The sequence below is a fragment of the Indicator indicator genome, chromosome Z, assembly GCF_027791375.1.
Source record: "Indicator indicator isolate 239-I01 chromosome Z, UM_Iind_1.1, whole genome shotgun sequence".
Lineage (NCBI taxonomy): Eukaryota > Metazoa > Chordata > Aves > Piciformes > Indicatoridae > Indicator > Indicator indicator.
In genome coordinates, this window is record NC_072053.1 from 36495513 (window position 1) to 36519197 (window position 23685).

At 35.9% G+C, this 23685-nt stretch overlaps 1 protein-coding gene across 1 annotated transcript in view; it reads right to left on the minus strand.

The window, feature by feature from the left end:
- The window catches only part of FCHO2 (FCH and mu domain containing endocytic adaptor 2), an 89530-nt gene that overhangs the window by 57489 nt on the left and 8356 nt on the right, over positions 1-23685 (minus strand). The window contains exons 3-8 of the mRNA XM_054397861.1: positions 20032-20106; positions 18603-18744; positions 18373-18525; positions 13178-13282; positions 7365-7463; positions 6137-6233 (exon numbers count right to left, since the gene is read on the minus strand). Coding sequence (XP_054253836.1) covers positions 6137-6233; positions 7365-7463; positions 13178-13282; positions 18373-18525; positions 18603-18744; positions 20032-20106 — 671 coding nt within the window. The remainder of the gene's footprint in view (positions 1-6136; positions 6234-7364; positions 7464-13177; positions 13283-18372; positions 18526-18602; positions 18745-20031; positions 20107-23685) is intronic.

A 23685-nucleotide genomic window follows, 5' to 3' on the forward strand; every position in this document is an offset into this window, starting at 1 on the left:
ACCAAAACCCATAAATAAAGTTACTCTAATTTTGCCAAGTACACTTCTGTGACAATTTCATGTTTGAAAAGGAAATTTAATGGCCTACTTAATTCTGTCCAAAGAAGATTTCCTACCTTACAAGAAAAGTCTATCTCCAAACCTTTCCCTCTACATTAATCCCATATAAGGTTATGCTACTTTATGTAGCTTATTTACTTTATGAGCATAATGCATCTCAGCTTGTTATTTCTGTTCACAGGTGTTTAAAAGCTCTTCAACAGTTGTTTGGTTTTTAATTATCACAGTAGCACCTATCTAGAACACTACTGCATTTCCTGCTCACTATCATCTAATATCTTTTTCCCACTTAAATTACTCCTGCAGTCCCCCAAAATTATATGCCTCAGGCTGCAACTGGTTTTGTTTGTTTAGCAATAAAATGCAAGAGGACCCAACAGTACTTCATCTTACTGAGTTTAACATCATTCAAAACCCAGCTGTCACACTGTTATATCTAAAGATGTTGTCTAACATGTTTTCATCAATGCTCCTAGTCTTCTGCTTGCTTTAAGAGATTTTTTTGAACAAAACCTATAGCGTTAATTAATTCTGCAGACCATTAAAATTAATAAATCACAATCTAAAACAGATTTGCAACTTACATATATATAATTATTAGAAATATATGCTGGAAGGTAAGACTTCCTAAAGTCCACATCAGTTCTGGCAGGTTTGAGTTTATGAAGGGACCCAATTTTGGTAGACAAAATAAAACAGACATCTAGGACAGGAATTAAGACACGTTTGTTAGTGTTACTACTTGAGATTTCAACTCCTCATAGAAAAAAAAGCTCAGTATGATCCCTATATACATTTTTACCTGCCGCAGGCCCAGCTTTCCATAAAAATCCTCACATGTATGCTCAATTTCTTGCAATAACTTCTGAAATACACCTATGATCTGCCTTCCTTTATAAAAAATACTTTTCTGAATTATTTGGATACTGTCGATGAACTAAATTCAGTCCTCTGTCAGTGTTCTGTGTAGAATTATGAGTTTGGTACAGACTCTGAGAAACTGTGACAATTCAGGCTATTTATGCACTTCATCACAAATACTGGCAGCATTAAAATATTCACAACATTTTCAGAAAATAAAAAAAAATTTATAAGAACATAAATACTTGTTTTGTTACACTTCCTTGTGGAAAAGAGTCTCAAAGACGTCATGCAGAGCTGCTAAAAAAATTAGTATTAACCATTCTCAGTGTTTATTTCCATCTACTTTGTTGCTGTTTAATGTCCTTGAAGACCATTTTCTTAAGTGTTAGAAGCTATTATGTTATCAAACAAACCCACGGAAAAAATAAATGCCACACCCAGCACTGTTCCAAGTCTTTCTCTCAAAGCAGAGTTCATTATTCACACACATAAAAACTCAGTAGCTCTCATCAAAGCAAGTGTCCTTGTTCTGTGGCCCTTGTTTTGCCCCACAATCTCTGGGAAAGGACTAGCTTGCTTCTAACACTCTTGTGTAATAATAAAATTAACATGGAGTGAGCACAACTGCACATTTATGTTATTTGCTATACTTGGTATACTAACAGGGACGCTTTTGCATTCACTTTGGAAATACACAGATAAGGTATAGTATACTCCGTAGGCATTTAGGACTAAAATGCCCATATAAGCAAGTAGAAAAGACTTGTTAGTATGTCATGAACTCCCACCAAATTTTGCACTACCCCCCCTTGCCAACCAACGGACAGCCACCTAAAACATTCTAATCAAATAATCAGTAATTCAGTGGAGATCAATGAATCAGAAATAAGTTGTATTAAAGCCTAGGCAAAATTTGTTTAAGTGTTTACTAAATTAAAGCTTTAATGCTTTATGATTCTGGAAACAGTCAATGCTGGCAGCATTACCAAACTTGTCAGGAATACAGATTAAACTGATTTGCTTACTATTTAAATAGTAAACATTATGGTTCATCAACAGTTTTGCAGCCCATGAAAACTCCACATTGCTTTCAGCAGACATGTCATACCTAAATGAACCATTATTTTTTAAGGGTTAAAATACAAAACGTGTCAGTTCTCCAGCTACAGAGCTCAAAACTGTGTTTCCTCAGAGCAGACAAGAATCACCAGGAACATTGACAAGAATGCCAGGATTTTTTTTCCTGATACGCGCTATCTTGTGAGGCACTGGAGATCTCTACATTGTATCTGTTCTAAGTCATTGATAAGTTTCTCAACTCTACATTATTTCACAGCCTTCTCAGAAAGAATTTCAAAATTATGGGAAAAAAAATTCAATTATGAATTAACATCTCTATTTGACATGCACAAATTTAAACTTTCCCATCAGTGGAGTTACCAGGACCCTTGAGACAATTTGTTTGCATGGGCAAATAAAGCAAAATTGATTTCAGCAGATCCAAAAAGGCAGCAGACCACATATTAATTTAAACTAGCATTAGTATCAATTACTGAAGAAATTGCCAATTTTTGGATTTGGTAGAAGAAGCAACTGGTATGTGACTACTCCTCTTTGACAGAGCTCTGCCTGTGTTGCAGTTGCACATCACGTTCTGGCTTATCCAGACTATGAAATAAGGATCAAGCTAGCACAGAACTAATGCTTTCACTTTCATTATACTTAAAAGATGACCCAGCACCTCTCTCACACTGAACAATGGCAGAGCATATGTAATAATTACCACCTGCAGATTAAAGGGCTAAGGAGTTATGGATCATGGATTTCCATTTTTGTCCCTATTACAATAAAAAACTACTTCCTCTTTATTGTTTAATGAAAAAAAGCAAATATAGGAGAAACAGCTTAACACATTATCAGCAGCTGCTAACAATAGCACCAGAATGGATTAATGAAAACTGATCATCTAGATTTATCCTTTGTTCCTGTTTTGTTTAGAAAATGCAGCACAGCTCAATCTTCTCACTTAGTCTGCAAGGTACCTTCACAGGTAAACTGTGCATTAGGCAAGAATTAATAAAGAGACATATGCACACAATTAGTTCCCCACAGATGAGAATGCAGTAATTTAGTAGCTAAAAATTAAAAATCATTCATGACCAATTACAGTTATGTAAGCACTCACTAACCTCATCAAACACATTAGTTACTATCCTGCCAATTCAGACATTAAGTCCTAGGAAAAAAAACAAAGCAGTTTCTATTTCATGCACCAACAACTTTTCACCCAGGAACAACCCAAACTTTTAACAGATAGCAAAATAACTTCTTTATTAAGCACATACTTTTGGTAGAAGCAAGCAAACGTTTTCTGCCATGCAATAAATGCATTTTCCAGGAAACAGCCTATCACAAACAGAGAACTGATTCATCAAAAGCACCCACAAGTTTCAACCAGCACTGCAGGACCATGTGAGTGACAACAGCATCTTCCAAATGATGGAATCAAGCCTGCTGTTAAACCCGAAAGCAGGAACATATAGCAGAATCATAGAACAGTTTGAGTTGGAAGGGATCTCTGAAGGTGATGTAGTCCAATCTCTGCAATAAACAGGGACATCTTCAACTGGGTCAGGTTGCTCAGAGCTCCATCCAGCCTGACCTTGAATGTCTCCAGGAACAGGGCAACCACAACTTGTCTGGACAACCTGTGCCAGTTTCACCACCTTTACTGTGAAAAATTTCTTCCTTCCATCTAGTCTGAATCTACCTTCTTTCAGTTTAAAACCCTTACTCATTGTTTTACCACTACAAGCTCCATGTTCTTGTCCCCATCTTTTTTGCAAGCACTTTTTAAATATTGAAAGGCCACACTAAGATCTCTTGTCTAGGCTAAATAACCCCAACTCCATCTGTCTCTGCTTGTAGAAGGGGTGTTCTAGCCCTCTGATCATTTTTGTGACCCTTCCTGTACTGAGGACTCGAGAGCTGAACACAGTACTCTGCGTGGGGTCCCACCAGAACAGAGTAGAGGAGGAAGAATTAACTCCCTTGACTTGCTGGCCACACATCTCTTGATGCAACCCAGGATACAGCTGGCTTTCTAGGTTGTGAATGCACTTTGCTGCCTAATGTAACTTTTCACCCACTGGTATCCCCAAGACATTCTCTGAAGGGGTGCTCTCAATCACTTCATCCCTCGGTCTTTAATGATGCCAGGGGGTGTCTCAACCCAAGATGCAAGACTTTGCACCTGGCCTTGTTGAACCTCCTGAGGGTCAGTCACATGGTCCCACTTCACGAGCTTGTTCAGGTCACGTTGCATGTTAGAAATGGTTCAGAGAACACATCAAATTCTGACCTAAAACCTTACTTGTTATTGCTGGTCCTGCCAGCTCTTCTCCTGATTGTCAATGTTTTACAAGAAGTAAATGTTTCTTCAGTTTAAATTTAAAAGATTTGCAACTGGAAGTTTGAGGATTTTTTTGTTTGTTTGTTTTGTTTTACACTGAATGGAAGCGAGAAAGCAAACAATGAATACAATTTCTTCAAATATTGCATTACTAAAGATTGTAAACTAATTTCAAATTTAAAAAAATTAAAAGTAAATTCAGTAAGAAGTAGCTGATAAAGCTAACTAGGTAAGTTATTTAGGTAGCAGTTAAATAAGAGTCATATTCTGTAAGTGATGTTAAAACACCTTGGAAAGCATTACTGATTGAAAGAACTACTATTTGTTCTAAGAAACACAGTGTAAAACCCTAGAAACCCCCGTGGATTATAACTTCGGGCGACAGAAAACAGCCACCAGAGGGAGCCCACTTAAACTGGTACAGAGAACACGGCTGTACAAAGAGAAATTCCAGACATGCAGATGAAAGTTTGAGAAAATTGCCTAGGATTAGAAAACTTTAATACAAACTCTTGCCGTAAGACAGCCTTCCTCAGTATATTTCAGATTCATTCTTGTTTTTACAGATAAAAGAAGCGAATTTTGCTATGAAGAACTGTAACGAAGGCTAAAATACACTGAAATAAATTTAAATACTTTGTAATTCATCACTTTTTTAGTTTACTTTGTCCTCCAAAATCAGTATTTCAAAAAGCAGCCCACCATCTAACTTAGCATACTAGCCCACAAACAATATAGAAGGGAGAAGGCCTACATAGTCTGGGGAATTTAAAAGTAGTTCCTTCAAACGATGTAGTTCTGTAATCCCAAGCAACAGTGACATAAAGCATTTTTTCTACATTTGTTCTGTAGAAACAAGTCAGTATTGTTTTAACATTTTTAATTTATCTGAGCAGCTATCTCCTTCTCCATCTAATTAATAAACACATCACACAGGGAAAGACAGACAAAATTTGCTCCGTGGCTTAAAACACCTTTCTGGTAAGAATAGTTCTCAAATGCAGAAAACTATTTTTTTAATCACCGAAGATCAGTCCTTACCACACTGGAAGCTTACATATAATTCTTAGAAGGCTAACACCTCACTTGGCCTTCCAGATCTTTGTAATTGTTAAAGCTGTATGATTCTAAGCTAATAAATGAATATAACAGAAGCAGAACCTTAACTAACATCAACAGCAGTACCGACAGTCTGTCTTTTAATGTCAGACTAGGAAAGTCGTACAGAGCACACCCAAATGAGCAGTACTGTCTGATAGTGCTACTCAGTTTGCTGCTTAGTAAAGAAACAATCTATATAAAACATATAAAAATAGCTAATTTTGTAAGCTAACCAAATAAACTGATGCAACTGTTCCAACAGTTAATAAGCAGTTTTGTAGACTGCTCTAAATATACTCATACATTCACATTAAATAAATACTTTTACAGTATTTTTTTATATTATGCAGAAAGAGAGAGATGTCATACAGTTTGTGCAAGGAACTTAAGTATCTTCACGTATTTCACTGATGTAACGTGGAACAGTATAATTCAAAAGCTTGCTGTAAGGTCTATGTAGAGGGACTCAGCTACAAATTGCCATGCTTTATGAAGATGAATATTACATGTACATAATAAATTGTATGTTATCAATTTCTGTGAATTATTTGATATCAAATCTAGAGAATTCTAAGAAATTTATATTTTTAATGTACTTACAATTTAACACAGTAACAGACAGGGGTTTGACCTTTTATTAGTAGTGGAGATCTAGTTCTAAAATTACCATTTCCTACTCTGTTATTTTTAATCTCTTACCAGGTCTTTCCTTGCCAGTTCCTTTTGACTCAGCAAATTTCTGTATTAAACTCTCAACTGTAGTATTTGTCATGTTATTAATAAACTCTTCATGCACCTTCAAAAAGAAAAACAGAAAACAAACACACCACACACACACACAAAAAAGGAATTTTAAAACCAGTATTTGAAATTAAATTACAAAGTAGTGTTCTCTAGAGTTAAGGTTCAAAAATATTTCCCTCTAAAACATAATGCAGAGCTTCCAGAAATCAACAGGCATTTTATCAAGGAAATTCCTCTTTTGCTTTATTTACAACTGTGTGCAAATTACAGATACAAATTAGGCATGAAAATACAGTTTGATGACAAGTCTAGGATTTATACCCATTTTTTCTATCTAAATGACTTGTGCATATATAATTTTCTGAATGTCAGCAACGTGTACCACTACAAAGTCAGGAAGACAGGCAGTCCCTTAAGCCAGCAGCAGTTAAGGGTGTGAACTGTTACTACTGTGTTATCACAGTTTCCACCTGCTTGAGTAAAAGCATTACCGTTGTAATGTTTTCAGTCTGACAAAGAAACAAACGTATGTTGTTGTTAAAAAGTTTTTCCAACAACGTGGTGTGTATAAAAAAAATAGCATAACCCTCGCAAAAAAAAAATAGCATGACCCTTGTGGAAAGAAAAAACAAAACAAAACACAAAAAGCCAACAACAACTGACAAAAATAGTGATTAAGTGTATGCAAATAAAACTACACTTCAAAACACTCAAAAAATTAAGGAATACTTATAAAGATAATTAATTAAACCAACTGAAATCTAAGGAAAAGATGTTATAGTTTCTGTTACTGAAGATCTTCTGCTCAAACTCCAAGGTGTATAAAAAATTTGGAAACTGTAATTGCAAGTTTTAGTCAAAAAAGAACAGCTATCCTGCTTATGTGTGAAGTAAGTGCTGATTTAATACCTAGGAAACAGAACTTCGAAGTACACTAAAAATTGTTTGAATTGTCAAAATATTTTGCTCTTACAGTAAAATTTATTCACATTTTGTAAATTTAGATTGAGCTTATAAATGCAGCAGGAAGCCACAAACATTCGAGCTTATGTTAATTCCTTATAACTTAAAATATGTGATCTCATAATTACAACAAGCCAAGTAAAAAAATATTCTATTTAAAAGTGAAGAAAAGTATGTAACAGAATGCACAGAACAAGAAATAAGGTAATACAAAAGTTACCTCTCCTATTTGTAAATGAGTTTCTTTTATGGTATTTGACAATGACTCTATAATTTCTTTCATACGAAGAAGGTGTGTTTCTTCAATGTCTTGAAATTTCTGTAAACCAAGACAGTCAATTAGTCATAACAAAAATATTTCTTGGAATATTTACTACTTAAATTTTAATAATACACTAAATGGAAAAACCCACCCAACTGTTGTTTTTTTCAGATCTTGATAATGGTGATTACAATACTTTAGAAAGGAAGACACAGAATTTACAGAGTTATAAAACAATGTACTTTAAAATACTGTATCATTTTAGCACCCTTATCCATTATTTTTACTTACTCCTTGAACTTCAATCTACCTTGATTTTGCAAAAATCTGACCTATTTCTAGCAAAAAAAAATAGCATTAGAGGGTGTTTATAAAATAAGCATGTTCTCTATTACTGGAAAACCTCATTTTCTTTTCATTAAAACCCAGAAATCTTATTTCTAGATTGGTTTAGCACTTCCTTCTAAGCACTCTTTCCTCCTGCTCACAATATACACAGGCCTTCTCTTTTCCTAGTTAAATCTGCAGCAGTTGCTTTTTAAATGCTTTTTTAAATGATTAATTTGTTTGATCTTCAAACTCATGGTAAGTAATCTTTACGGTTGATTCCATTTTAGTTAGACTTCCAGCTGACAGCCATTTTAAAATCACTTGCAATGTTTCAAATGACCCCTTCACAAAGCCAAAGGGAACTAAAAATGTCTTCATCCTCCTCAACAGTCAACCATAATTGTCTTGAAATCTTTGTTTACTCCTGCTATTTCCTCCTATCTCTCTTCCTATTTCTGTAACTGCACATTCGAGTGTGTACAAATGTCAGAGTACCATTTAATCCTCTCCAGGTTCTCCAAAACCATCTCTTCACATCTTACATCTCCTGCTACTCTGCTACACAACTCCATGCAGACCAGTCAAATATCTCGAATTCCTAAACTCTCCATCTTTTTTTTTTTCGCATACCTACATATGTCTCTAGCCACTGATCAAGCAGATTTTTTTTCTCCCCAGCAGCCTTCCCCTGAACTAAAGACAATATAGTCATCCTCTGTAGCCTCCTCCATAAAGTTACTTGTTTAACTATTGCCTTGTTACATAAATTATACTATTTTGCTTTCAAAGCTATTTATGGTCTAACCCTGTAGTATCTGCTATCAGTCAGTATTGGGGTGTCAACATATGAACGCAATATATTCTTCAATGTCTGATTCCACAACCTAATTATAATCAAAATACAAAGTCAGCTTTTGAGCTTATGCCAATGATGCTTCCACCAGGTTTGGTCTGGGCTCTCCACAAAATCTGCAAAACAGAGATACCACTCTCCTTTAAACCCTTCTATTTAATGAATATCAAAACAACTGGCCATCTAGATTTTTTTTTTTTGTCAGTAGGAAGGTCACTCTTCCCAGTTGTTTCCTTCTTTCTTGTTTATTGTTTTATAATAACTAAGATTTAAAGCCTTTAAAGTTGAGCCATCCTAGCTTTTTACAGCACATAACACATAGAGGTTCTGATCAAAGAATAAAGCTCTGTACTTTATTACAACCACATAATTCGTAACACAGGCATAATCATTAACCAAATTGTTTACTTTCACTGTTGAAAAGTAGGTCCACTTAAAAAAGATGTACTCAAATGAGTCGGTAATGTTAATAACCCAACAAATGCAAGCCATTTCAGAGTACATTAAGCTACAATACAAAAGAAAAATCATCACTGGCAGGATCTTAAACTGTCCAACTCAGTATACGCATTGAGTCATGCTTACTTGAATTTTTTATAAACATGTATATTTTCCTTTAAGTTTTACACCATTTAAAAAAAAATAATTACTACACATTCTTGAACTTTATTTCAAGTTAACAGCATCCAAATTCAACTCTACTCAGTTCTGGATAAGACATAAAAATTTCAAAGAACATTTTAGCACTTTCAACTATTTCACATATTCCAAAAAAAATGACTATGCTATGTGACCTTTAAAAAAGTTTCTAGCAAGGTAGAAATTCTGGCAAATAAGATATGGTGTTTTCTGAGCATCTATGCAGTAATTGCATAATACAATTATAGCTTTACTCAAAAAACCCCAAAATAATCTTTCAACAGGAGGAATTTCTGTCAAATTCTAAACAGTGAACCATAATACTCCTACTTCTTCAATCACAACAAAACCTTCCATATTTATAAGAGCAAAAACCAGAACTTGAAATTTGAGATTAGGAAGACGGTATGTTTCAAAATTCAGTCTCTCAAAATAATGTATCATGAACCCCTTCAGTTTAATAACTGCAGGTAAGATAGGAAATGAGAAGACTCAGAGAGGTTACAGTCTGAACTCCAAGCCCCATGATGCTTTGCTCCAGCCAGCATATTTGTAATAAAGCTGGCATGACATTAGCATGGTATCAAACACCCATCAGCTGATTCACAGGTGGTCCTCACTGGTTCCCAGATGAAACCAGGACATACATATTCACAGGAGTTATTTTTCCCATCACATCATCTTTATAGTAGCCCTCTCGAAACCAAAATAGAGATGCAGCTACGCAATATACTTAAAAGAAACTCAACAGATACGGCTTATACTGGCAAAATGGCACTTTTCATTTCCAATATGGAGAGATATGGAAAGTTTCCAGGTGGCCATTACCACATTAAGTGCAAATTTAAATTAAACTCTCCTTATGTCAGCCTGTGAGGTTTTTCATTTTGTTCCAGATTTTCCTTCCCATCCCAGCTGGGGTGGAGGCAGTTGTGTGAGCAGCAGAATGGGGCTCAGCCGTGGCTGGACCTGAAACCATGACATCTTAGCCTATTTTAAATATGTTATACCTACCTAATAGCACAAAAGTGAACAAAGAGCACCTTCATATTCTGTTTCTGTTACTTTTCTAATTTTGTGGACTGTTAAATGGATTTATCTTTTTTTTTTTTTTAAGTACATAATGAAAAACCCAGCTAGTTTGCTTGCTGAGTGCCCTATTTTCCTGCCCTAATTCACTGACAATAAAATCAATTTCAAACACTCTTCATGTTTATCTTCTGCCAGTACCAAACAGGAACTCCTTTTCATGCTTTCTTGCTCTCTGGGGACAAATTTATGCTGCAATTAAGCAAAGTCAGCTTATTGAAGTTATACTTGTTATTTTTTTTCTTATTTTGGAGAGCTTACAGTAAGTCAAACTGCTCTAAACAGAGTCTTGTACAGTAAGGAATATATAGCAGATAGCTTTTGTGAAACTATAAATAAATCCTTAATACAATCTGACTGAACTTGCTCTGCACTGGAACAGAAGCACTCATGGGATCTATTTTCGTGGGGGTTCAGTAATTTCCAGAGAAAGGTAAACAAAAAGCAGGGCAGGAACTTTTTGGTACAGAAAAGCCACACTTGTATATGACTTGAGACAAGCAAATGGAACAGTTCAGTACTTTTTTTCTGGTATTACTGTATTTCTTTGTAGCAAAAGGTGGGGTCTACAGCAAAAGTCAGACTGCACTACAATTTATACAAGACACGCAATGACGGACTTACTGGAACCCTTACTGAGCAAACTCATTAATTACATTAACAGGAACACTACCAAAAACCAAACCAAAAACCCCAAACATACCAGTTTGATACATTTCTCCAGGAGAAATGTTACAATTCAATGATTCTGTTGTTGCTATCGTATTATACTTGCTTCCAAGACTTCTTTTAAGATACATGTTGGTTGAGTTCAAAAAGCTTGCCTCGTCCCCAAATTCTCAAGTGATTGTAACTAGACATGTCAGTTCCGACTGTAATCCCAAATTGCCTAGGGATTGCAACCTGATCTAGGCATACCTGTGTTAGCAGTGGGGTTGGGGTAGACAATCTCCTGAGGTCCTTCCCAACCCCTACTGCTCTATGATTCTATCAATAATACGCAGATATTCTAAGTTACAGCAAGAGATACACAATGCTATGTAAATGCAGATGTCAGTGTGTATAGTGGATACACACTCAAGTGAGTCCAGGCCAGTGGCACATGCATTGCAATGTCACAGGTGGCATTGCATTAAAGATGCAGTTCTCTATTCTTGGTACCGCATTGCCTCTACCTTTGGGCCAGCAAAAATGCTTGTGTGATCTCTTAATAAACCAGACAACAGATCTGTTTCAGGTTAAAAACTGATCTTCTTTCAAATATTAGTTTCAGCTGGATTACTTTTACAAGGAAATTACTCATGCAAATACTGGACAAAGGAAGAAACATGGAAACATGGTAACTGCTATTTTTGACAGCAATATTAACTTAAAACATGTATAGAAAACACATCTTCACATGGATGACAGAAGTAAACCAGCTTTTATGGCCTAAACCAGAATATCCATGAATTTTCTTGAACTTTTTCATAAAGCCTGAGTAACAGCGATTATCATGGTTTACACTCTTTAGTAATAGTAATTGTAAAAGGCATTTACAAGGCATAGGTGTGCTTTTTTTTAAGGGAAGAAAAATAATGTACATAAGCAAATTTAACCCAAAATAGAAAGAAAGGCATAGGGAGTTTCTTAGCCAGAACTGAGTCAGAATATTGCACAAAAAACATGTCTTCCGCAAATGCTTCAGGGAAAAGTTGCAAAGACTCCTTACACAAGTGTCATGTTAAAGGCAAATTATGTAGTAGCATGCCATGCCTGAGCCACTACTTTCTTGCTAATGCCTGGACTGGGGAGTGGGAAGAAAGAGTTCTGGTATGCGATATATGTGGTGCCCTTCCTGTAACAGCTGTGTTGAGTATCTGTTCAGAGATGAACTAGATAAAATTTTAATTAAATTCTCAGTGTAGGAAAGCAGTTTACAGTTTAGGACATGGCAGCTTTTTACATGTCAGCCTACACAATCCCCATGCTGTGAAATCTTAGTTTTCAACAAGTTAAGGGAAATTGTAACACTTTACCATTTAAATGTTAGAATACAAGTATGCCTGAATCACCCTAATAATTCTATCTATAGCTAAAAATGGACCTTCAAAACTAATGAAAAAAAGCAAAGAATTTTCAACCAAAAGGAAAATTCCTATTTGCAAAAGCTTTCCTAAACTCAGAAAAATATAAAAATAAATATGCCAGCTAGTCCTCAACTAATTGTAACTACTAATAGCAAAAACTATAAAGTTTGCTGCTTGAAATCTGGGGCAGTGGGGAAAAAAGTCTGCTATCAATAGATTTGAAAAAGCAATTTCAAAACATAACAAGAAGCAGCATATGCAATGATATAGAGAACTTGATATACTCTGGAATACAGATTAGAAGTCTTTAAAAAAATAATAAAGAACCTTGAGCAGATGTTAAGAGCTTTTCAAAACCTTAGGTAAATACTGGGAAAACACTTTTAAAAGCTGTAAGTAAGGTGTTTTGCCAGAATGATAATGAAAAAAACATGATGGATCCCAATATTAGAACTCCTAGGAACAAGAACGAGTTCTGAGTGTCCAGCAAATCACAAGATTTCTCACATCATCACAATGCATCCAAAAATATTTACACAAGTTTTGCTTTCTTCCTATAAATTTCTTCCATTAGAATGCTAATGCTAAGCTGTGTCATTCAAGGACACTGCCATCACAATATATATGGTCAGTATTTGCTCTTCAAACGTAATACTTCTGCCGTTGCTGTTTATATGAATTTCCTAACGACATAATTCTGTTTTTCAAAAGCTTTGTTTTCAGATGTCTTCAGAGATATGAAATACCATATTTTAATCTATTTTAAAAGCAACTCATTTAATGTAACTTACCTGTGCAGTTTCTGTCATTTTCTGTTCAAAATCAGATTTCAATGCAGCATATTTCTCCACATAGAGTTTATAGGTATCTGTAGCTTTTTTTGATTTAACTGCAGCCTGTAGATGAGTAAAATAAAAAAGAAAAAAGTGTCAAACGTCACACATACAACCAGACCCAAGGTTTTTGAAGTCGCTATTAAAAAAAAGGTTAAGATGATCCATTAAAAAAATCTCCAGGGGCATATGAAAACAGAGAAGTATCATGTCAGATTTCACCATCAAATAACTCAGATTCAAGCCACTAGAGATTTCTGTTCAAAGCCATATATAAATCACATTAAAAAGGTAAAAAAGCAATTACCTTTTTTGAATTCCTTCCTCTTATCAGCAATGACAAATTTATACTCGTTCTGAAATAAAATTTGCATTGCTGAACTTAACTCATTAGCTCTTGACTAATGCTTAGACCTGCCACAGAAAACCATGAAGAAAGCAGGTTTGGATTACAGAACAAGCAGTTATTTTTTAGAATTCTGAAAGTTAATGGGAAAAAAACACAAAACCAAAATAAACATTAAGAAGGTCAAATTCGATGTCAATTCAAATATACAAGCATTACATCAACAGAATTTCTAAGATTAAGAGGTATTTGAAAGTGAAGTTTATGCAGAACATACTGACAGGCAGACTTATGCAGCTCAGTGTTGTTTATCATAGTCCTTTTTGACTTTATAATTTGTTCGTATTTTTTTATTGTTAATAAAGAAAAATAACCTTTCTGGGAGTTTCATATTCTCAAAAGAAAAAAATTCACGAAAATCCCAATATTAGATGGACAAAAAAAATCAAATGAAGTGACTGTCTGCGGTAGAGAAAGTTATTTTCAAAGTTTACAGCATAGTATGTGACAGAGTTTTTCAAACTTTGACATTGTTGCTATTTCCAAGTTAAAAGCCAAAGAAACTAAAAATCATCTTGAATTTCAGCTTTTATTCTAGGCTCATAGTTCAACATGCCTATTCTATCTCATTGACATTTCTCATCAGTTTAATTAAAAAAAAAATCTCAATTTGTTAATGGCATTAGTGAAGACAGTTATGTATTTACTATTTGTTGCAGTTTTCAACAGCTCTCCTCCCCTATTGTAAATTAGTTTCACCCATTCCACATTAAAAATATAAACTATTTGTCACTTGCAAAGACTTATACAGCTGACCACTATCTATAACTTTCAAATTAATTAACACAAAGATGCCCTTTGGAAAGAGAGGGTTATATTTTCCTCTTGGAAATTGCAAGATAAATTAAGATCCTAAGTAACAGTATAGCATTAACACTTGTTCAGCTGAAGAAACATCAACCAGGACTTCAAACAAAAAGGAAGCAAAGATAAAGTTCCATTTTTCCACTTAAAAACAAAGCTTAGGCAGATATTTAGTCAGGAATCTTCTAAACCTAACATTACAATGACAGAAAATCACTGTATGAAGAATATGTCCCCTTCAGGCATTAAAAGAAGAACATGACAGAAATCAGAAATCAGGGTTTTTTTGTAAACCATTATGTAACTGAACCTCATATGCATGGGATTTTGGCAAAACATGTTTGAAAAAACATTCTCTGTCTCTTACAATCATGTTTAATGACAAGCAGAACCTGACTTGTGCTGAAAAGCATCTACAAAAAACAACTACTCATCAGGACAAAATGATGTAACACATGATCGCTGCATCACTAATTAGCAATATCTTCTGAAAACAGCATGTGCCTGTTCTCAGGTGAAGTGGCAATTGCTACAACTCTATTTTGTGGATTTACTGTATGTGAAAGGATCAGTCAGGAATTTTAGTTAAGTCACTATAAATAGAGAAGTTCGTATGTCAGAGAATAACAGGAAATTATTGCACAAGTTAACACTAATTTTCTGCTGCAATGCAAATTGCAAGGTCCCAGATACCTCCTCAGATTCTTCAATAAAGGATTGCTCCAAATATTTGGATTTGCTATAAGCTCTCAGTACATCAGTTAAGATTCCCTGCTTTTTGTTACAATAGTTCTGCGATTTTGACACAAAACATTTCACATGGTGCTGAAAGTAATAATCCTATTCTCTACTCTCTGCCAAAGGGAAAAAAAAAAAAAAATCAATCAACTATGGTCCAATTGTTTAAAGAGAAGTATTTTGTTAAGATGCATAAACCATTAGAAAACAGCCTTCATCCTTTATCCCTTCTCATGTAGACACCAGTTGCACTGAGTATTTTTTGTTTCCAAACAAACAAGGATGATGTTACACCTTAAAAAAAAAGTGTTCTGTTCAGTCAACCTTTCCTACAGAAAAGTTTCCAACAATTCACAAAAATTCAGAAAAAATATACTTTGAACAGACCGTCAGGAAAACATTTCCAACCCACATATTTCTGATTCATGTCTAGAATACCACATTGACTGTAATTTGAGACAGAATACAGGAAAAAAAGCTAGATTTATATCCAAGATAAAACAATCACAACATGTTCAACAAGATCATTTCATCAGTTAGAAGACAGTAATCAGCTCTCTATGTTCCATCTAGGCAGCAGTATAAAAGGCACTAGGATCATTCTAAGAAGATCAGAGCTGCACGTAGTTGTGATTGAAAAAGAAACAGTCAGAGCAATCAAGACTGAAAAAGGTAAGACAGGGAAACACGACCTCTTTCCTCTACTATTTAAATTCCCTTAAAACAGGAAGAAGTGATAGTGATGCCAGCAGAAGGAGAAGCGATTCTTCCCCTCAGATCAGTCCTGGTGAGGCTACATCTGGAGTACTGCGTCCAGTTCTGGACTATCCATTGCAAGACATGGACATACTGGAGAGACTCCAGTAAAAATGATCACAGAATGGGAAGGGTTGGAAGTGACTTCTAGAGACTGAGTCCAGCCCTCCTGCCAAAGCAGGATCACCTAGGCCAGGCCGCACAGGAACACATGCACGTGGGTTTTGAAAGTCTCCAGAGACAGAGACTCCACAACCTCTCTGGGAAGCCTGTTCCAGTGCTCTACAGTAAAGAAGTTTCTCTGAAACTTCCTGTGTTCCAGTTTGTTGCTCCTCATCCTATCATAGACCATAACTGAAAAACAGACTGACCCCTTCTTCTTGACACCCATTCTTCTGACATTTGTAAACAATAAGATCTCCTCTCTGTCTTCTCTCATCCAGACTAAACAGCCCCAGGTCTCCCAGCCTTTCCTCGTAAGACAGGAAGAGTTCCAGTCCCTTAACCATCTCCACAGCCCTCCGTTGGACACTCTCTAGTATCTCCCTGTCTCTTTTGAACTGGGAAACCCAGAACTGGAGACAATACTCCAGATCTCACTAGGGCAGGGGAAGGGGAAACTCCCTCAACCTGCTGGAAACATGGTTCTTAATGAAGTCCATAGATAACTTTGCCCACCAGAACACTAACGTCCTTCTCCATGGAACAGCTTTCCAGCAGGTCAATCCCTAATCTGTACTGTTGCCTGGGGTTATTTCTTCCCAGGTGCAGGACGCCAGGCTTGCCCTTGTTGAACTTCATTAAGTTCCCCTTTGACCAACTTTCCAGACTGTCCAGGTCTCAAGGAATGACAGCACAGCCTTCTGGTGTACCAGCCAATCCTTAAAAGTTTGATTCTATGAGCAAACTTGCTGAGGGTACATACATTGCCTCATCCAGGTCATTGATTCTATGCTGAACAAGACTGGACCCAGTACTGGACCTGATACTGACCCTTGGCTACAGGTCTCTAACTGGACTCTGTGCCATGGGTCATGACCCTCTGAGCTCTACTGTTCAGCCAGTTCACAATCCTTCTTACTGTCCACTCTTCTAACCCCCACTTTCCTGAGCTTACCTACAACGATGTTACAGGAGATGGTGTCAAAAGCCTGCTGAAGTCACAGTAGACAACATCCACTGCTCTCCCTGCATCTACCCTTTCAATCACACCACCATAGAAGGCTATCATAGAATGCCTTGGATTGGAAGGGACCTTCAAAAGTCATCCAGTCCGATACCCACAAGTGAGGAGGGACATCTTTAACCAGATCCTGTTGCTCAGTTGAAACAAGCATCACAAACATCTTTAAGTACAACTGAATTGCATTCTCTGGATTTAAGTGACACACTAAGTCTCTTCCGGGTATTTTAAACCCGCTCTGGCCCTGCAGAAGGCAATCAACCAGATTGGTCAAACATGATTGATAAATTCATGCTAGCTGCTCCTGATAACCTTTTCTTCCATGTCCTTAGAGATGACCTCCAGAATGATGAAAGGACTGGAGTACCTCTTCCATAAGGAAAGGCTGAGAGAGTTGGGACTACTTAGCCTGGAGAAGGGAACTCTTAGGGAGGATTTTACAAGTGTACAACCTGAAAGGAGGGTACACAGAAGAGAGACAGGGTCTTTCCAGCAGTGCCCAGTAACAGGGTCAGAGGCAATCGATGCAGACTGAAACACAGAAGGTTCCCTCTGACCATCAGGATGTCTGAGCAATGGCACATTTTGTCCAGAGAGATTGTGGAGTCTCCATGATTGGAAATATTCAACAGCTGTCTGGATATGGTCCTGGGTGACTGGCTCCAGGTGGCCCTACTTAAGCAGTATGGTTGGACAGGATGAGCCTCAGAGCTCCTTCTAACCTCAGCCATTTTGTGATTCTGAGAAAGGATCAAACTTCCCTATAATCCAAGGATAATACTTAATACAAAATCAAGATACTAATCCTTGGGATTTTGGTATATGAAATTGGCACCCTCTAATTTAGCACTGAAAGTAATGTTAATTTGTTTTTCTTTACAATGGAACAGACTTCAAATACTCGTGTAATTAGCTACTTCCTTCTCATTGAAGGGACAAACCAAAACCTCCTACTCCTTAATTCAGTAACAAGAGCACTGAGTGTTTGTGTATTTATCTAAGGAAATTTCTCCAAAAACAGATGCTAAAACAATTACAAGCGATTTCTGTAAAAGCCACTAGAAAAGATTATCATACAAGGCAGGTATTTCCAAAATAAGCAGAGCTGCAGTGCAGTTACAACAGATACGGAAGCATCAACAAAACTAGGCATTCAAAATATTGTAGACATTACGAAATAGCCACATCTACTACTTTTAACCCCTTCTGAGCACTAATGCAAATGTGTTACAACACAACGAATTAAATAAGATGCCACGGAACTACCTTATCAATGTCTCTCTGTGTTGCTCCTTCCTTTTTCAAACGTTCTTGTTCAACACACTTTGCATTGTAGTTTTCCTTTGACTTCTGCAAGGCCTGAGTAATACTTTGAATATTTTGCACTGCTTCCAATGTTCCTGAAACATCATCTTTAGTCTGCAAAATATCACATGATTGTTAAAACCAAACTGCTTTCATGTTAAGTTATGCAGAAGAAGACCAAAATTAATCACCTTTTTATAAGCTTTGATTTGTTCGTCTCCATACTTGTGAACTTCTTTTATTAGCTCTTGTAACCTCCGCACAAGATCCAAGTGACAGCTTGCTAGTTTCTCCGTTGAGGTTTTGAAAACATCCCAAACCGGTGCAAAAGTCCTAGATTGAGGAAAATGATCCTTAGTGTTCATCTGAGTTTTCTTCCTTTCACTTGGCTATGATTGTTTTTATTTTAAATAGTGCTAAATTATAATTGGTAAGTTTACAGAAGTTCACTTCCTTTCCAAAAACCGAAACAAAACAAACCTCCAACAACTGCTATACATTCTCACTAAATATTTTAAATGTACTTGAAATTCCATCTACTGATTTTTACACATTTTTTTTGGTTTACCTGTATTGACTTTAATGAGTAAAATGAAGCAAAGCTGACAACCTTTCCTATCATCAGCACTGAATATTGCCTATTACATCCTAAAGATGGTGTGAGAGCAGCTCAAAATAAAATGCAAAAGTATATTTATGTGTATACTTGAGTAATGCAAACAAATCACAAGTGACTTGGTTAGTTGTCTTACATGATTTACAGCCACAAGATGCAAGAAAAAAATACTGCAAAAATGATCTGCTACTCATTAAGAGATTAATCATATGGCAAAGAAAGGTGGAGAACAGGTCATTTCTCTAAGTCATATTTCTATAGTGACTGGAATTCTACTGTAAATATACACCCCTACCTCAGTTTCCTGGTTAAAGCTGCTGTAAAATTAAAACTATATAGGGCCTTTAAAGCACTGATACTCACACTAGTACACAGAGACAGAATCTTTGAACATCAGCAACAAGCGGTATCAAATTATTCACTGATGAAAGCTCCCCATATTTCTAGCTGTGATTAAAACAAATAGCCTTTTCTGAGAGTCTGAGTTCTGACTGGCATAAACTTTCTAATAAAAGAACATCCAGTTTTAAAAAACATACTCCTTGTATAAAATTTTCATTAAACTATGGAATAAACCTACTGAAAAGTCTCATTCTTAGGATCTCTGAGGACAGAGATAACACTTCAAAAAGCAGAAACAATATAAATAAATAAATTTACTGCCACATTTGCAGACCATATGTTCTCTCTTCAGAGTAACTACCACAGGCTTAGGAACACAGAACAGAAAGTCATTCTTTATTATGTCTACAAAGATCTCAGCCTTAAACACATGGGAAAGGACAATGCCTCCACTTTAAGGATTTGTTTTTTTCTTTTAAATTGTGAAGGAAGAATTGTATTGCCTTTGGTTTTGTCCTACCTGCACAGTATTTTGTATGATTATTGAGGAACTAACTAGCAGTTTTAAAGGTGGCAAAGTTACACTACCTTCAACATCATCAATAAAATATTCAGAATCAAACTTTATTTACATATTTGTTTCCCTCTTCTCACTTACATACCCAAGTTGTGTGTAATTGCTTGCTGATTTGGCTAGTTTTGTCATTGACCTTGAATATGCCTCCTCTATTGTAGCCCTGTCAAAGAAAGCCATCAAAAAAATATAATCAACATTTTGAAGATATTTGAAGACAGATTAATAATGCAAACAGGAAACTTTTTACTTTACTGAAAATTACTCCATTCAAATGGCCACTCAAAAACTGTATGCAAAGTCACACAAGTATTTTTAAGAACAATAATGTGAGAACCCTGTGACAGAACGTAGCTGGAAACACAGAGAACAAAACCTAGAGACTCAAGCCTTGAAAAAGTTTATCCCTTCTGCCTCTGCTGTTCTCCTCTGCCTTAGTAACAATCAGAACAAAGCGACCTAACAATCACCTTCCTCGCAACGGAACAACAAAATCACATATATTTGTAGCAAAAACATTAAAATAAGCAAACTGAATGCTTAGTAAGCAATCTCACTAAATGGGGTCTTGTCCAGACTTTTTGTACTACTACAGTTCTAGTGTGTACACTCATTTGCTAAGAAGGTTGCCTCAATAAATGACGATTTACTTTGGAAAGCCTCTTCCCCACACTGAGTTTCATTGTATCTTCCTGCACTCAAATCTACCATTTTACTTGAATTTTGCAGATTCCTTAAAGCCTCTGCTGGGGCAGGTGCCATGAAATAACAGTCATATGTAACACACAGCACTGACTCTCTACAAGTCCTTCTCCCATCACTTTTCTTCATTTTCCTATTACTAAGGTAAACATAATTTTATTTTTCTACCATAAATCAATATTCAATATGTAAAGCATCCTGGATTTAAGAAAATACTGTAATTGCCTTTTCTTAAAAATTCAAAAGCTTGAAGGAATTTCTTTCCTCTTTCTTAACACCTTTAATTCACAAGTTAAAGAGAGGTAAAAAAAGGAACATGAAGAATTCAGCCTTCTCTCAAGCTATACCATAACTATAAACAGTTATTGTTGAGGTAGAAGGCTATTATTTGCACTTTCCAAGCAAAAAGAGTTTTATTACGAAAATATGAAACAAAGTAGCAGCTGTCATCTGAAACGGGCATGTTTTTATTCTGATTGAATAACTATCCAGTCACTTGGACATTTTAAATGGATTAATAAATCCGTTTGGAGAAGAAGCTTAAACCGCGCAACAGAAAAAAATGGAATGAACAGATTTCAAACATTTCTATCTTCTTCAGAGGAAACAACTTTGCCATTTCAGAAGGTTTTTGCAGAAGTTTGGAAAGAAAAGTATTTTTTAAAAAGTCCTTAAGCTGACTATAACTATTTCCAACATGCTACACAATTTTTCTTTTTTCATTACTATTTCTAGGGCTGAAGAACAGGGAACAATAGACTCTTCCTTTATTACACTGCAACAATCAAAACACTATTCTGACCAGCACAAGTAACAGAGACTGGCTTCACACAGACCAGTGTGCCCTAAGCAGTCTGTATATCCAAATAAATTCAAGCACCTTTCCCTTCTCTTTGAAATCACTCCAAAAGCAAATTCTCTGGCTAGTCTGGAGACTCCAGGAATCCTGACTGACCAGGTGACTACTGTCAAAGAGTACACACAAAGGTTAAACACTCTAACTCATTGAAAGCATTATCACCAACTCAAATCTGCCTCCTCTACCTAGCCAGTGGTGTTCAGTTTTCACTCTCCTATGTCTTCACTTCTGCAAAAAAAGGCCAGTGTGTTCAAAAGAAAGGAAAGAACAGAAGCGAAGGAAGTTCAAATGTATACAAGTTTATTTTTCATGGGGTGTTCAGAAACTCAGGTACATGGAAATGAGGACATAAAAACATTAGGTCTAGGGGTCTGCTAATAAATATTGTTCACCCACTTACATACTGACAGCAGAAAAGACTACTTCAAACCAATATTCAAACTAAACTTCATGGAGGAAGGAAGGTAACAGATAATTGTGTGCATCATCTTGTAATTTCTTTGTAATAAACAGAGATGCAAAATAGAATATGGTCAAGACAACTGGACTGTTGTAAAATAATGTTCAAGAACTGTTGCATGAAATTTCTTTTGAGATCAAGAATTTGACTGACATGAATAAATGTGTGCTACGGAACTGTGTTTATTTCCTTGGAAATTAATTGACATCCCAGTAATTTCATAGTGCTATTGAAGGGCTTCACTGTCTGAAATGGATATTTGGAAACATTTTAACTAAAATGAGGACACCAAATACTTACAGTTCATCTGTTTCTTTGAAACACAAAGTACCACCAGTTTGGATTGGTATTGATCAATGATGCACCCCTCACTTAAAAAGACCTAAGTATTTGGCATTCAACTGTATGTTTCAATGGCAACTCAGCACACTGAGATGCACTGTAAAGCAAGTTTAAAGAAAACACAGTGGAACAGATAGCATACTAAAGTTAGTATCCTGATGGGAGAAGGTCACCTGGAGAGTGAACCTATGGCTGCTAGCCCACATCACTGACAGGTGTTTTTTTAACCACAGGGCAAATTGTTCTCAAGGAATTACACTGAAGCCTTGTCAAATAAATTAAAATGTAGCACTAAGTTTCCAGTGAACCTCAGTGTGTTAATGAGAACTGACAATTTTCACATTTCCCAAAAAAGCCATTAAGATGGCTGCATATCAACTTGGTATATCCTCATCCATGCAAAAGAACTGAAACTACATTTTTTCATCTCTCATTAACAATAAAGTGCCCATGTAGATCCCCATATATTCTTATATAGTCATTAATGCTTAGTCTTAAATGTTACGCAAACTTGTTTAGCTAGGAACAAAAATTGACATGTCACTACAATTAACTAACAGAAACTTAATCTGAAACATATTTAGTATGTTGAGAAAGGTCCAAATATTTTTTTTTCACTTATTGCAAAGGCACATCTCATTAAAAAATTTATTTTGAAGGAGCTTACAGAATGAAGACAACTAAAATCCCACATTCTTTTTACTAGTGATTTTCTGTAGGAAGAACTGTCAAGTTTTATTTATGCCTCTATAATAAAGCAAAGCATTCATGCCAGCTATAAGAGCAAGTTATTGTAACCATTTACATAAAACCTTTCACCTTAGGACCAGTATGAATACAACATAAAGAAGATAAGAAGCAGAGTGAAAGAACTTCGTATCTAAATGTGGAGGCAAATAAAAATATTATTAATTTTACATCAATTACATTGATTGTATCCAGGTGAAATACAGCTTAGGTCTGGTTTACTGCTATGAAACCTGAGTGATTCCAAAAATTAAAGCAGGTTTCAAAGGAAAGACCCAGGCACTTGTAACGATAAGACAAGGCAAACAGTTGTAACAGTAAATATTAGAAGCGCAAGCTTGCGAAGCCTTAACCACTTCTACTAAACTTAAGCAGTGTGATATCCCTCCACTCAATCCAACATAGGATTGCACTGGAACTCTGCTTGGCTTCCTAATGGGTTCTCTAAAATCAGGGATTCTTGAAACACTAGATTCCTTGGGTTGTGTAGATCTTCCAACAGAAGATCGCCCATAATACATGGGCTCTGCCAGGTGGAACAATTTTGTAATTCTGTCTAATTCACTTGGAAACTATGTTAGTGCAACTGAGAACACATCAAATTTGTGGTCATAACATATTGTCAAATTTTA